Source organism: Eurypyga helias, unplaced genomic scaffold (genome assembly GCF_000690775.1).
Source record: "Eurypyga helias isolate BGI_N326 unplaced genomic scaffold, ASM69077v1 scaffold39688, whole genome shotgun sequence".
NCBI classification, from domain to species: domain Eukaryota; kingdom Metazoa; phylum Chordata; class Aves; order Eurypygiformes; family Eurypygidae; genus Eurypyga; species Eurypyga helias.
This window is the reverse complement of record NW_010268309.1, coordinates 10,562-25,608: the sequence shown is the minus strand read 5'-3', so window position 1 is coordinate 25,608 and position 15,047 is coordinate 10,562. Positions and strand designations below refer to the sequence as shown.

The window sequence follows — 15,047 nt, the reverse complement described above, 5'->3', positions numbered from 1 at the left end:
CGTTCTTCCCTGAGCCAGATGGAGACGCATTTGGTTTCTCTTTTAACCATGTTACTTTTGCGAGGAGAATAAAAGGGGCAGGAGCAGCCCTTGGCCGCAGCGAGATGAGAAAGCCCTGCCTTGCCAGAGGAAACCACATGAAAGCGTGCGTGTGTGTTTGGGGGGAGGGCGCAGCGAGGGATGATGCCTGGAGCTTCTTGCACTCGGAGCTGCGATTTGTGAGTGAAACATGATGAAATCACCCCCTGGACAAATCACACGAGCCTGTCAACCTCCCCAGGTGGGATTACTTGTAGCTAATAGCCCCAACTCCCGAGGCGGACAGAGCTCGGCGCTCACTCTAACGAAAAGGCGACGGTGCGGCGCAGGCTTTTCAAGAACCCTCTAGGATGGCTCCGACGGGCTGCGTCCGCTCGCACCAGGTAGGGGAGGAGAGGAGCGTGTTTGCTTTTCGAGGAGGAGTAGCCCGTCTCTCCTGAATAAGTTCCTACAAAAAGGAGCGTTTCAGCTTGAGAAAGAGATGTTTTATTCATAAAGCCCGTCTGGTTTGCGTTACTCTCCAAGGGTGACGCTGTCAGCTGCTGCTCGAGTGATGGGAACTGCAGCGCTGGGGAGCTCGAATGTACAGAGAACCATCCCTGCCCCTTTAGTCGGAACGCTCTGAGCTCCAAAGTCCTGCTTTTCACACACTTTGCTCACTTAGCTGTTTTACTTTTGCAGGTTATATCTTTATTTGCTTTTGCCTTTGGAGTAAATGTCTGCATCGGATTTACAACAAATCGATTTAGGAGATCTGAAGAATGGGATGAGGGCCCGGTCTCAGGTACAGTAACGGACATTAATTGTACATCGCAGTACCCTTATGTTATATACTGTGGTTAGAAACCACTCCTGCTCCGAAACAGTAGTTTGCTTGTTCCTTTTCCCTCTAGGATATAGAGAAGAATAACTAACTCGCCGAGCCCGAGTCAGTTGACCTTTGGGACTCACCTATAGGGCTCCTATTTACTTAAACTTTTGCTCTGTGTGCATGTGACTACAGAAAATCTAGCTTATTTTAGGACTGAGCACTGTCAGTCTCACAGAGACGGCTCTCATCAGCCCCAGCGCAGCATTTGCTGTGTTTTGCCCTCGCAGAGCTGAGAGAAACTCCCCGATGGGTTTAAGGGTACTGGGTTTATTTTGGTAGCTATTGAAGCGGTTTCTAGAAACGTGATTAATGCTTTCAAGAGGGGCTGGTGAGAAAAGCTTTGGGGATTTCTGTGGCTCCTGAGGTCATGCTGGTTTGTGAACAGTATACGGCGGACATCTGACGGCGGAGGGGGCCGGGGGGAGCGGAGCGGAGCAGGTGTTCGCGTCCCGCCTGGACCCAGATGTGCTGTCACCCAGGCGTCTGTCTACTTTCGCCTCCTTTTTTCTGTGGAGGAAAGCAAGAACATGCAACAGAAGGGACTGTTTGTGTTCTGAGGCACTATAAGGTTTTGTGAGCTCAGGCATAGTCTGAGTGGAAAAATATATAAAATGGAAAACTGGTCTTTTCTCTTTAAAAAAAAAAAAAAAAAGTAGGCTTGACTTGTGTCTCTGTTCCTTCCCTTGGCAGGAGAAAGGAAACCTGTGGTCATTGACTTAGAGCTGGTTAATATAACTGAAGTGAAAGGGTTTCATTTGCAATACCCGCCTGTAATGATAGCTTGTGAATTTGAACTATAAAATTGTTTACCGTGGCCTGAGTTTGTTGTGTTCCTGGTAGTGAATCTGTCCCTCTGTCCCCTATCTGTCACAGGAACTGGTGTTTAATCACAGCCCCAGCCAGGGCTGCTGATCACTGAGCAGAGGCATTTTAGGTTACCAAACAGTAACTGTTCCTTTTGATTCTTTAGATAATAGTAAAAAAATTAGCTTGAAAACCAAATTTATTTCTATTTTCGTCTCCTAGTGCATTAACTCTAGAGCAGTTGTGTAGTGTGTGTAACAGTGATGTGAAGGATTTGAATTTCCTGTCTTCAACACCTGACTGCCAGTTGCTTCGCTTTCACTGGTGACAGTCTAGGCTTTAGGGCAGTTGATTTTCCCTGAAGACCCATAGGTTTGATACTGGGGACCCATTGCCACGCACCGGTGCCAACTGTGGAGCCAACCAGCACTGGTCGACACTGTCAGGGCTGGAATCACTAGCTGCGTGCTGTTCCCAATAGCAGGAGGTTTAGCTCAGCATTCCAAGAAAATACAGGATCTCTTGCAAGAGGGCAGGAGATGCAGTACTTTTGGCAATCTACTGAGAATTTGTCACAGGTGGGATTAGACCAGGACCTGGCACTGAAGTAGTCCAGTCCTGGGTGCAACAATGAGAGACAGAAAAGTAACGGAGAGTTTTGTCCTTTCTATGTTTACGCAGCTTAGTTACTTTTATTGCAGTAAAAAAAAAAAAAAAAAAAAAAAAAAAGGAGATGTGATAGCAAAGAATAAAGCACTATACATCGGTCTAAAGGAGACAGTAAAAGGTTACACTGGATAGGTTCTTTTCTTAATAAAATTAAAGCACTGTGATTGTAGAACCTATCTATTTAGGCTCTCTGAGTTGCATGACTTCCAGTTATACTTCTTCAGAAGCCCAATGCAGTGAAATATCCCAAATAAAAGATTATTATAAGTTACTTTTCAACTGCACTCTGCTTTGGCTTACTTATTTCCAAGTTTCTTGGTGTTTAGAGCTAGTTATTTTGGATTGACAAAACACTGTCTCTTTACCAACCATTACTGTATATGACTAATTTGTTATTTCTTCAGGGGTATGCCATGATTGTAAGCAAATTTCAGCTTTCATCTGGCGTTGGACTCTTCCATGAGTCAAAACCAACATGGTTTTGTTTTTGGTGTGGGTTTTTTTTTGGTTTTCTTTTTTTTTCCCCAAGTCCATATAAATGAATGTAAAAAGTACCATACTGCCTAAACCCCCACCCTTTTTCTTTCTACAGCGTACAGATATATCTGCTTTTATACATTTGGGATGCTTAATACTTGTACCCAACAAATTATTTCATTGAAATAATATTTTGACTTAAAATTTCTAAAAGACATTAGAGAACCAAAGATCCCTTTTTTTTTCATAACTTTGCCTGTGAAAGTTATTTGCTTTATGACTTTCTAGACATCTTTGTAAGCACTTTCAGGGAAAATGGCCTTAGTAGTCTCTTAAAGCATGTTCCTCATTCATTATAGGATCTCTTAAGTTTTGGAAGGAGAAACACTGAAGTTTTTCTATCCCTTCTCACTGGATTTTTAAGCATGGCATTAAAAATGGAGTCATCTCTTTCTTGTATTGGTACAGTTAGGATGTATATTTTACTTTGTGATTTTCTCTGAAATTTTACTCATTGCAATGGTATTCTACAAAATGAAATGCAAGTTCATAATATGAATATTATCTAGCAAAACTGGTGTTCAGATGTTTTGCATAGGTATGTGATGGATCCATGTAGGATCCGTAAGATCCAGAATGGAAAATTCTTACCAGGTAGTCTCTTTCCAGTAATGACTGTGAAAGCGTGACTATATTATGTAGTCTTATGACTGAAATATTAGTGGAAGTAAATGGATTTGAATTTTTTTTTTGTTTTAAATAATGTCAGATAGAATCAGAGCAAGTAGTTTGATATGGCACTTTCCAAGGTAAATATAGCACAACTACAATGGAAATGTAATAACCTCCATGGACTGAATCAGGAAGGCACAATTGCCCTATGTAACATTCCTCTCTAACCTATGACAAGAGACAGTCCTGAGATGGTTGTTTTGAGATGAGTTGGCAAAAAAAAAAAAAGGGGCATGGAAAAAAGACGTGAAAACTTTATGTATTAAATAAGGAGGGTAGGATCTTCATGTTGAGGTCCCTCTGCCTGCTGCATGGTGTGATTGCAGGAGCTGGGGAGGGATGTGGGGTTTTGGAAAGGATTTTGAAATTGTGTAAGTTTTTTCTTTGCAGGAGCTTCTGTTAATTCAAAAATGCTCACCAGGGATGGAGCTCCTGATGATATATTTTTAAACTATTCTGCATGCACCAGTACCCATGCCATGGCATTGTGCACGACCTGAAAATCATGGTCTGGCTGCAAAGGCAAGGTCAAGCGTGATAAACAAAGGAACGATCTTAATGTATTCGGAGATCAGAGGAATTAAATCAAGTCCTCTTTTGTGTTGCTAAATGGAAAGTGTCCTACATTGACTTGAACTGTAAGGTGTAACTTGAAGTGTAACTTGAATTACGAAGTAATTTGGGGTAATTTGTCACGTGTAATAAAGCAGTTGTCAAGAGATATTTAAAAAAAAAAAAAACCCAAAACCAGACAAGGTAGCTGGGCTAAACCTTTCTTAGGTGAAATGGAAACCCTACATGCAGTTATAGAAGGTAGAGCTAGAGGGGGCCTTGAACAGCTATGTGGACCTTCTCTATATCCAAAGACATGGTCAGTTATTACTGAAGTGCTCCTGACAGATCTTGGTCTAACCTGTTCTTCAGAATCTCCAGGATCAGAGATTGCACAGCCTATGTGGGCAGTTTGTTCCAGGGGTTGCCTGATAAAGGAGCTGCTCTTTACAACAGCTTTACATTCCTTGAGCTGCAGTTGACTTGGTCCCTTATGTAATCTCCAGTCAGCTTTACACCTTCTCTTTCCTAAATGCATGTTGACATGTGTTTTTTGACTTTCTTACATGATCTCCCTCTCATCCTTATGAAATGAGGAGCAATGCCAGGATGTGTAGTGCATGCTAGTATGCAATACCTTGGAGTCCATAATACCTTTGATTTGCAGCTTACTGGGTCTGGGATTATATGTTACCTGGCTTCCAAAAAGGAAAGCAGTAGAAAAGGTTAGATAACATGGAAATATTATTTACTAACAGATTTTCAGAAGCATTTGGCAGGAGGCAGCTGTTATTAAGAATAAGGAACGAGAGTTCACATCTCTGAAAATCTGCAGTGTTCGCATGATTTGAAACAAATCTCATGCGACTAATTTCTAACATTGCTCACACCAACAGGCCACAAAGCTAAGAAAATACTTACCTGTGTGTTGCCAGCATAGATACGCAGCCTTTAGCTCCTTGGGACTCCTGATGGCCAAAATACTGATGGCTCATTAAGAGCGTGCTTGCAGTGTATATACCTATAGGGTGAAACTTCACTATCTGTATAATGTTAGTTGCCCGGAGCATTACTGACCTGATGGAAAATATCCCCACACAGAGCAAGACACAGTTGTCCGTCTACCTTTTCCAGCATTCATATGAATATGCCTTGCCACTGCCATGATCCATAACTGCAGCCATGGGGGTTTGGTTTTCTTACCCATTATCTTTCTGTAGGGTTGCTTTGATGCCAGGTTAGCTCCCTGAAGTGGTTTTATGCTGGTCTCCAACAAGTGCCAGTGTCACTCCAAGAGAAGTGGTGGAGCAGTAGTGCTGGGGATGGGAGCTGGTGGGACATCAGCTACTACAATGTCACCTCCAAACTCCCCTTTCATCTTCTTTTGCATCCATTCTCACAGTGTTGGGACAATAATCTTGTTTGGGAAGAGATTTCCCCTCATTTTATGTGGAAACTAGACTTTCAGCTATGTAAAAGAGTAGGGGAAAAATATATGAGAAAAGATCAGAGCAACTGTTTCCCGAAAGTGCCATTGCATCAGTCCTCTTAAAATCATACTGCTAATCATGGTGAGGTTTGCCAAAACCAAAACCAAACCGTGGTCTAAAAGAAAACAAACCCCAAGACAATTTCAAAGACTTAATTTTAATAGGTCTCTCAAGGAACAAAAGGCATTGTGAAATTTTCCTTGGAACACCTCTGTTTTTAAAGAATAACACATTCATTATTTTATTTCATAAAGTATGACTAACCCTAGAGGACACCACGCAACTTTCCTGCTTCATATAAGCTGCTATGTAGGATTCTGTCATAGGAAGAAGGTATAAAATGTATAAAGTACATAAAGTGTATAAAATACTAAGTTTTGAGAGAAGAACAGAGAAGTACATATCAGCTTTGAGAGTACGGGCCCTTACTAATAAATAGATTATTGAAGTCTAACACATTATTCATGGTTTTCAGGCTGGCAGTCCTCCATTTAGTTATACACCTCAGATATATTGATTGCTTACATACTTAAGTATTTTGTTAAGTTTTTATAATTTAAATGCTCTGCAGAAGCCCACCAAAAAGCCTTGCTTTACTTCTCCATTAATTTATAGAGCATCTTGCAGTTTTCTTTCACGCTTGACGTTGATTTGGCGCCTTCCAGTAGAGCAAGCCCAGTCCTGCTGACTGCCCGTAGATTAATTGCAGTCCTTTCCTATGCAAACTGCCCAGCCAGCCATGAAAATGTCACTTGGTTTCTGAAAACAAAGGCCTGCTTCTGAGGAATAGCTGCAGCTCCTGGAATGGGGCCTTGGAGACTTCAATACATTTCTGCTAATGATCTCTTGATTGTTAGAGGTTGTTTCTTTGCAGGACGTTATCACAGCACGCTGCTTCCTTCTTATTTTTTTCTTTTTTTTTTTTTCTCCCCCAAAAGAGCAACCTTTTTAGAGTTTGTTCCTTTTTGTTTTGTTTCTTCAAGCGACCCTTCTCCTCTCCCTGCTCCCTTCCCTTCCCCAGAGCAGGCAGCCGAGGTTTCGCTCATCCGAGCGGCTCTGGGCTGAGCCGCTCATCCCGCCGCTGCTGGCCTGACAGATGTTGCCCTGTTTCTTGTTCCACACAGTCCTGTCAGATTCCCCCTGGATCAGTACCTCTGGCTCCTGCAAAAACAGATGCTTTGAACTTGAAGAGGCAGAGCCTCCTGGCTGCCGCTGTGACAACCTGTGCAAGAGCTACAACAGCTGCTGCTTCGACTTTGATGAGCTGTGCTTAAAGACAGGTACGATGGGTCTCCTGTCCCGCACTGCTGGCACCTGGTTTGTGCCAGCGGTCGGGACCTGCCTGCTAAACCAGCGCTCCCTGCCATAACCTGCGTCTCCTCTGCACCTCACCGGGCAGGCTCGGCTCAGCCCAGAATGCAGCCAATGTTTCCTCGCAAGGAGCAGTAGGGATGCGTGCCTATCGCTCCTCACTGCTGGGCTTCGGCCGTGGTTTCCAGGGCAAAAAACCAGGGTACTATTCACACTACATGAAGAACAGATCTTCTGATACTCAGTTAAAAGCAATAATCGCCATTCAGTCACCAGTGTGACCTATGGGTTACAATGAAAAGAGGCATGGTAAAGGCTGGAGGTTGGTCATTCCGTGTCAGCCATCCTTCTTTCTCCCAAGTGATAACTTAATACTAGAGCAGTTCAAGCTCACCTGTGGGCTGTGCATTGCAGCTGCTCCTGAAGACACCTCGGGAGCTGGGAGTGTTGAAGTGGCATGGTTCCTCTTGGGGTGAGCTGCAGGTGACAGGCTGGGCTTGTTACCCTTGCCTCAGACTCTGATTTCCAGATGTCAGGATGCATATACCGCACTGGTAAAAACGTTTGACTTAGAATTCATTGGACCCTGGGGGATGGAAATACAGCACTGTTAGTTTTCTTTTTGTGTGGTGTGGTTTTGGTTTTTTTTTTTCATGTGTCATAGGCAAGGAAAACTTCAAAGAGGGCCATGAGTTATGTTTTACTTCTTAGCATAGTGCATTTGAATTATTAGTTGTACCCATCTCCTTGAGTGTTTGCACAGTGGTCAGAGTTGACACAGGTGCCTTCTACTTTTGCCATTAAACATTTTCTTGCTTTATCAAGAATTGTACTTACTAAGCAGTCAGAAGAAAAGTCTAATGATTACAAATATCATTGCCCATGGATGTGCCATGCTTAAGAGTCCTGAATTCCTCAGTTCTTTTTACAATAATATCATTTTAATAGCTTGGTACTAACAAATGGTGAGCTAATGCAGTATGAAAAACTCCTTTGATTCCAGGCCAAAACTCTGAATTTTAGGCTGACGCTGGTTTGCGTCTGGTGTAAATGACTGTAGAATGAGAGGCTCTTTTTGAGGACGTTCAGCACAATACATTTGCTACCAAAGGGCAAATTTTCAGTTTCTCAGCCTCCAGTCTGCAGTGCACCATATCCCTAATTGTGTATGGATACCTGGATAGCCTATGGGACTGTTGTCTGAATTGTCATATGCTCCTATAGGCATTTATTAAGGCAATTACCACTTGCACATGCTGTAAATAACACATATTTGTAGAAAAAAGCCCCAAAAGAAGGATAAAGCAGGTAAAAGACATTGGTCTGATGTGGTGTGTTTTTTACAGGGTGCATGTTGTCTAAAGTGATTTTTGAAGTTTCTTGGCTGGGCCAGGGTATGGAAAACGTATACACTTATGTCCTTAGGCCTTATTCCAAAGTGCAGCAATTTACTGCCCTTGAGGGAGCACCCTAATTTAGCCAGGCCCTTAGATCCTAACTTCATTTGCAAGATGAGAAGAGCTGGAGTGTTTTACAGCAGCTGTGCCATGCTTTTCCTTGAAGAACAGCTCTTGTTCTCATAACTTTGCAGTTGATGCTGAATCTGACCCTGTGGGTGAGGAATTGATGGGAGTAAGGCATCAATTTGCATCCGCATAGTTGCTTTTCAACATTCTCTTATTTCCTACAGATTGAACTGGGGAGAATAAGAATGGATTACCCAAGAAATGCCAGAATTCTTACTTTGTGCTTCCAGTCCTACTGTCTATCTGTCAGGATCCTTTCTTGTCTTCTCCTTTCAACACTTTTTCTGGGGTTCAGGTGGTCCAAAGCCTGGAGTACAACACCTGAGGGTAGCAGAAGCACTTGTGTGTGGGTGGAAGAGCCCTCCTGCACTTGCACTATTTTGTTTCTGGTTGACCTGCCCACTTCAGAGGTCTTGAAGTCACTAAAATGGGGCCATAAACTTTACTTCCAACTTTAACGACTCGAGCGAGTACTTTTTGTTTTGACTATAATCTCTCATTCTTGCTTACCTTGTGAATATTTTAGCTCGGGGCTGGGAATGTACCAAAGATCGATGTGGAGAAACCAGGAATGATGACAATGCTTGTCACTGCTCTGAAGACTGCTTAAGTAGAGGAGATTGTTGTACTAATTACCAAGTCGTTTGCAAAGGTACGTCTTTGGTCTTTCTACCTCTTATCTTTCCAACCCATAGAAGGCAGCCCTGTGGGTAAAGAGTTTTCTTCTGAAGGAGGAACCCTCCTTGTTTTGTTCTGATTTTTTTGGAGGAGGGGGCAAGAATAGGGAATTGCATTTGTGACTTTCTGAGCACTAGCAAGGGTGAATAGTTCTAATTTGTTGATGGTAGAAGAATATTGTCTTTGCTTGTAGAGATACTGATAGAAAGAGAAGAGGTATAGGTGGGTGAAGAAGAGTTTAAAGCAAAACACAGAAGTAGTTCAGATGCATTTTGCCTGCATCACAGAGAAAGCAAGGGTATCTGATGGCCTCAGGAGTGGAGCATTCCTAGATATGTTATCACTGTCTCAGAGACCTCCCCCCAAACCCACCACAAAAGCTCCTGCTCAAACTACTTGGCCTAACACCTGTAGGCTTTGTTTCTTGTGGAAGAGGAGTTGCAAGAATATAAGGGCTGTAATTCGCAGTTGGGTGGCATGGGCTTCACATGACCTTGCCATTTTCTAGATGTACCATGGCTACAGTATCGCTTGCCCTGGTTGGTGGGTGGATGTGCTGTGAATGCTTAATTTTCATCCTCTACCGCGATCTTTGGAGCATGTCCTGCCTTGTGTAATGTGTCTCCCATTTGGAGTGGGTCTTCTGATTCTTGGTAATGAGCTCTACAGATTCTCACTCTTGTATCTCCGCTAGTTCTTAGGTTTTACATTTGTTAACTTTACTGGTGGAGGGGTTACAGTTTGAAGTTTTCTCTTCCACACCATTTTGGCCAACTGCATATGTTCAGAAAATTGTAATAGTCCAGTTCCATACACTGAAAATGGACTTTTCTTCTTCACTTGAGTTTTGCTGTTGGGAATGCAAATGAAACATGTAACTTCCAGCAAGTCTCCACAGATTACATTCTCCCTCTTCCCAAAGAAACCCAAGGCTAAGACCACTTAAAAATTGGCACAGTTTTCAGTTCCTGCTTTTTCTGTGAGCTCCCTCTTACAAGGGTCAAGGCAGAATAATTTACATGTCTCCAGCGTTAATGTACATAATCTTTGTTTAATTGGCTAATAACAAACGAGCTCAATGACCCTGGCTGGCCCTCTGACAGGGTAAGCCTTATGTGAAAACACTGTTTCCTCTTTGCCTATCTGAGGATAGTGTGTTGGGTTTCTTTTTTTTTTTTTTCCTTGGGTTGTTATGGTCAGTTGGAATTGCTGCAGGACACATTTCCTGCAGATCTTTTCTATGGTGCTTTCTGTTTTGTTCTTTTAATTGAACTGCAGTTCCTTTAATAGTGCCAGGTTCAGGAAGCAAGCCTCATTAGCTAATAATTTGTTTTTCAATTGACCTGTGAAAGTGCAAGTCATCAGCCACTCTATAGTCGGCATTCAGTAGTGGAAACCTTAAGAAAATAGTTGATTACATAAAGTAATTTTAACTAATCTAGCTCTGAAAGAGTATTAATGCTTTTTTTAGCTATGTCTGAGTCTCACCTGATCCATGAGCTGATCAGCTCTCTAAACCAGCTGGAAACTATTTAGGGTTGTTTTTCTTCCCCGGAATGAATTTTGTTTTACGTCTTTAGCCAGCTGAATCAGCTCATGGAGACATCAGAGCTGGTGGGGAGGAGAGTGGGAATTCACAGCCAGAAGCAGCACTACCTGTTTTTGACAGATCGAAAATAAAAAAAGAAAGAAAATAGATGGCCACAGTGCCCAAAGCGTTACCACTGTCTCCTGCGGTCAAAAGGACACTTTTAACTCCAGCTTTAACAGCTACTTCTAGGAGTGCTGGTTTGGATATTCTTGTTGAATAGAATATAACCAGATCATTTGTTCAGCTTTGTGAAAAGACCTCCTCATTATTCATGGGAAGTATGACAAGACAGTCCATTAACTGGAGCTAGACTTTATTTTTTTGACATTTTCCTCCAATGTGACTTTTCTGGTAGGAGAAACCCACTGGGTGGATGATGACTGTGAAGAGATGAAGGCCCCTGAATGCCCAGCGGGGTAAGTGGTTTGCACGTGACTACAAAGTCAAATGCAGCAGAGGCCAATGCTCCCTGGCTCTGCCCTGCACCCCTGAACACCACATTTCTGCACTGGCCCTCTCAAGACCAGTGCGTTGGATGCTTTCCCCTGCTTCGTCATTTGTGCTATTTGGCTGATAATATTATAACGCATTCCCTTTGAGCTGCTGGAGGAGTAGTGGTGTATGATATGTGGGCTTGGACTCTTGGCCTTTCATCACCTGCTGATGAGTTGGTCTGCTTCACTTACCTGCACAGGGAAGGTAACCAGCCTCCCTTGAAGTCAGTGGAAAGGTTTAGGTTTTTCTGATTTCAATAAAATTCAGATTGAGCCATATGTGAACACAGTTCAGGTCACTTTTTTTTTTTTTAATTTAATTTTGTGCTTTTACTGTTATATTCCTAAATTGAAAGGATTTCTGAATTGCAATGGGATACAGGCTTGACTTAGTGGGGTATTTGAGCACTTGAATAACATCGAGAAAGTAAGCACTTTTGAACCCAGTTGGCTCAACTGAACCCAGTTGGCTATTATCCTTAAAAGTAAGTGTCTGTTCAGGTGCTGCCCATGGTTGCAGCTCAGTCTGAGCTAGTAGAGGATAGTCTGGAGGAGACGGGAGCCCCTGCTTCTCCTGGTGACAGTGGTGGCTGCCTACCCCTACAGCAGGTGACTAACATTAAAAGCCCAGGTGTGTCTGTTGAGGACATGTCAATGCCTAGTAGGAGTAGTAAATAAAAATATAAGAAAATATCATGAAATACTGTCATCTTTAGTACAGGAGAATGAGCTCTGCCTTACGGAGCTTACTCAGAATGCCACATGGAATTCTGTTTGTGAAGAGAGAAGACCAGCTGTCATGAGACATGTGGTTTTTAACTACAGATTGTATGCTAGGGTGGGTACTCATGCATACTATTTTTTTTCCTTGTCCCTCTTCTATAAGCACTTGCCTTTTTGGGCTATATGCTTTTAGCTGCTCAGGGAGAATGTCTTTTATGTTGGACCCGAGCCTTTTAACTGTCTGTGTGTGAACACTGGATGCGTGTTACTAAATCTGAAGATTATCAATTTGTTCTGATCTGTTAAGTAAGCAAAAAAATTATAGACATATGGCATATACAGCAACTGTACTTTATATTCTCTGGAGTCGCAGTGAGCAAGTGGAAATTAAAAAAAAAAATAATATTTGAAATGCTGCCTTACACTCCTGCTGCTTTTGCTTTTAGCTTTGTTCGCCCTCCTTTGATCATTTTCTCTGTTGATGGTTTCCGTGCATCATATATGAAGAAAGGGAACAAGGTCATGCCCAATATTGAAAAACTGAGTGAGTACATCTGTTCTCTTACAATAAATAACAGACAATCTCTTGCAGCCCAGTTGCTTTCATTGTTCCTTGAGCAACAGAAGTCAGGGTGGAGCTGGTGGGTAGAAGGGCTGGCCCAAACACAGGGGTCCTCTGACTGAAAGATCTAACAAAGATTAAGTCTTTCTTTCCATGAAAGCAAAATGGCAGGAATTTGCTCTGGTTTAGATGAGAGCACCCTGGCTAAAGCGGCGTGGGGAGAGAGCTGTTGCTTTGGGGAAAGCTGCTCAGAATTGGTCACCTTCGTATGGGTTTGTCAGCTAAGAAATGCATCTTAAGCACATGACGTGTATCATGCACTCTTACAGGCTAGCTGGGAGGTGCCCCCAGATTTTTCCACTAGAAATGATTGTTTCTGAATCTGTTCCACTAGATTCAGAAGTGTTGAAGGTATGGGTAAGTGGGGGCGGGAGCTGTGATGGGCGTGTGATAACCAGCTGGGGCTTGTCCCCAGCGATGAGCAGCCCTGCACTCCCCTCTGGGGGCACGGGCACCCACCTGGCTTTGTGGAGTACTGTACGCGATGCATATTTGAACTTCTCAGTATAGCGTGGTAGTCTGTGTGTGTGCCCATAGGCTTGAAAGGTGGGAGTATTTTTGTGTCCCCCCCCTCCATGTGCGTGTGTGCTGGCCCTCGTTTTTGTGTAGCCATCTGGGGAGCTATGGCCAAAGGCCATTGTGCAACTGCAGCTTTCGTATATTTGTCACTTAAAATTAGCCTGCGTTTTCTCATGTTGTTTCACTTAGCAAGATCCTTCCAGTGACTCTGGGCTCTGGAAGGAGGCTAGCTCGGAAAGGAAAACAGCCTATGGAAACGTAGCTGGTTCTTGAGTCCTCTGGCTGCGTTATTTCAGTTGTTTATTGTGAAGTACAAAGCGTGCGTGAGTGGAGTTACTGCTGCCTCACAGGAAGACCCGCCAACGTGAAGCAGCAGAATGTTCATTTAAATCGGTTAAAATTTAACCAGTTTCTCTAGCATTTTGAGTCACGGCAAATGACTTCCTCTGTTTTTGTTTTCCATGTCTGAGAGCTTCGCTTCCTAATGTTTGCACTCCCTATTGATTTTTTTTCAGGATCTTGTGGAACACATTCTCCTTACATGAGACCCGTCTACCCTACAAAAACCTTCCCAAACTTGTACACCCTTGCTACTGTAAGTCCCTGGGAAGGACTTTTTCATGATAAAATGTTGCATTGCAGTAGAAATGTGGGTTGTGGGAAGCAAGGTTTTATTTTTTAATAAAACTGCTTCGCTGTGCATCCTTTTCAGCCTTCAGTTATGTTAAGTGTTTTCTTCAGTATTTTGAAGTTCTGAGAGAAAATGTATCTCACCCTTATGCACTCTTACAGCTTTCCTGTGCTTTCTTATGCCCTGCTTTTGCAGGTATTTGTACTGCTGTGTAATTACAGGTCACAGTTTTTCTAGGGGGAAAAAACCACCCCTGAAACCCTACCCAGCGTACAACCAGCAGTTGTTCCTTTACTGGAGTAGCTGAAGTCAGTGGGGCTGACTTAGCAGCCCACTGACGTACACAGTTGCCGAGTGTGCCTGCATGCTACGCTGGCCCCGCCGTAAAGCGTGCCGTCACTTTGGCGCTCCAGTGCCACAGCTGGCAGCCAGGCTGTCCCCACCCTGGGATGCAAACGCTGCCGTGTGACAGTGATCCCAAAGCTGGGCTAAGGGTCTCAACCTGTATCTACATTTCTGTTCTTTTCTTGCTGCAGTCTCTGAACAAACATTAAGTGGGAAGAGAGAGGAGGGGATGGACAAGTGAATAGCTGGGGATGGGGGAGGGCCAAGAGAAAGGAGAAGAGCACAAACCTCTTAAATTGCTTTTAAATAAAAGACAGAATAATAATAAAAGGAGAAATTGTGATATAAAGCCATGGCTTTCAGTGACTTGCCTCGTTTTGTTCTTGGAAATAACTCTTATCTCACAGAGGCTCTGGTGAAGATAAAACATTATAAAACATGAATGCTATAAGTGTTACTCTTGCAACCAGAGAATGAATTACTCTTCCCAGAAAGGGAATTAATGAAGAGGAACTGAAAGTTAAAGTCAATCTTCTTTTCATAAATTTTTGCTCATTTCAGATGGCCTCAAACTAACTTTTATCCAGTGTGAAAATGCTTTAAAGTATTAAGTAACAGGAGGTTTTGTGCTTTTTAGAACAATTCAGTCATTTCCTACTGCTTTCGTTACTACGTGCAGTTTTAAATGTGCTTATCTTAAAGCCACAACCTTTTCTAGTGTGCAGTTACAAAGATACCTAAATGTAGTGATATTTGCAGATAGCTACAAAGAACTGGATTTGTGTGCATTAAGGTTTTACTGATTAATCTACTTCTGCACAAAGGGACTCTATCCTGAATCACATGGAATCGTTGGCAATTCGATGTATGACCCAGTGTTTGATGCCAGCTTCAGCCTTCGAGGGCGAGAGAAATTCAATCACAGATGGTGGGGAGGTCAACCAGTAAGTTTCAGCTTCCCTCCTCCTCTTTC

General features: G+C 42.9%; 1 protein-coding gene across 1 annotated transcript in view; it reads left to right on the top strand.

Moving 5' to 3' along the window:
- Positions 1 to 227: 227 nt before the first annotated feature.
- The window catches only part of LOC104514144 (ectonucleotide pyrophosphatase/phosphodiesterase family member 2-like), a gene marked incomplete at its 3' end in the record, with an annotated part of 24,250 nt that continues 9,430 nt past the window's right edge, over positions 228 to 15,047 (top strand). Inside the window, 8 exon segments of the mRNA XM_010157713.1 lie at positions 228 to 422; positions 721 to 823; positions 6,759 to 6,914; positions 8,998 to 9,123; positions 11,096 to 11,156; positions 12,404 to 12,501; positions 13,614 to 13,693; positions 14,899 to 15,018. Of these exon segments, the coding sequence (XP_010156015.1) occupies positions 390 to 422; positions 721 to 823; positions 6,759 to 6,914; positions 8,998 to 9,123; positions 11,096 to 11,156; positions 12,404 to 12,501; positions 13,614 to 13,693; positions 14,899 to 15,018 (777 nt within the window).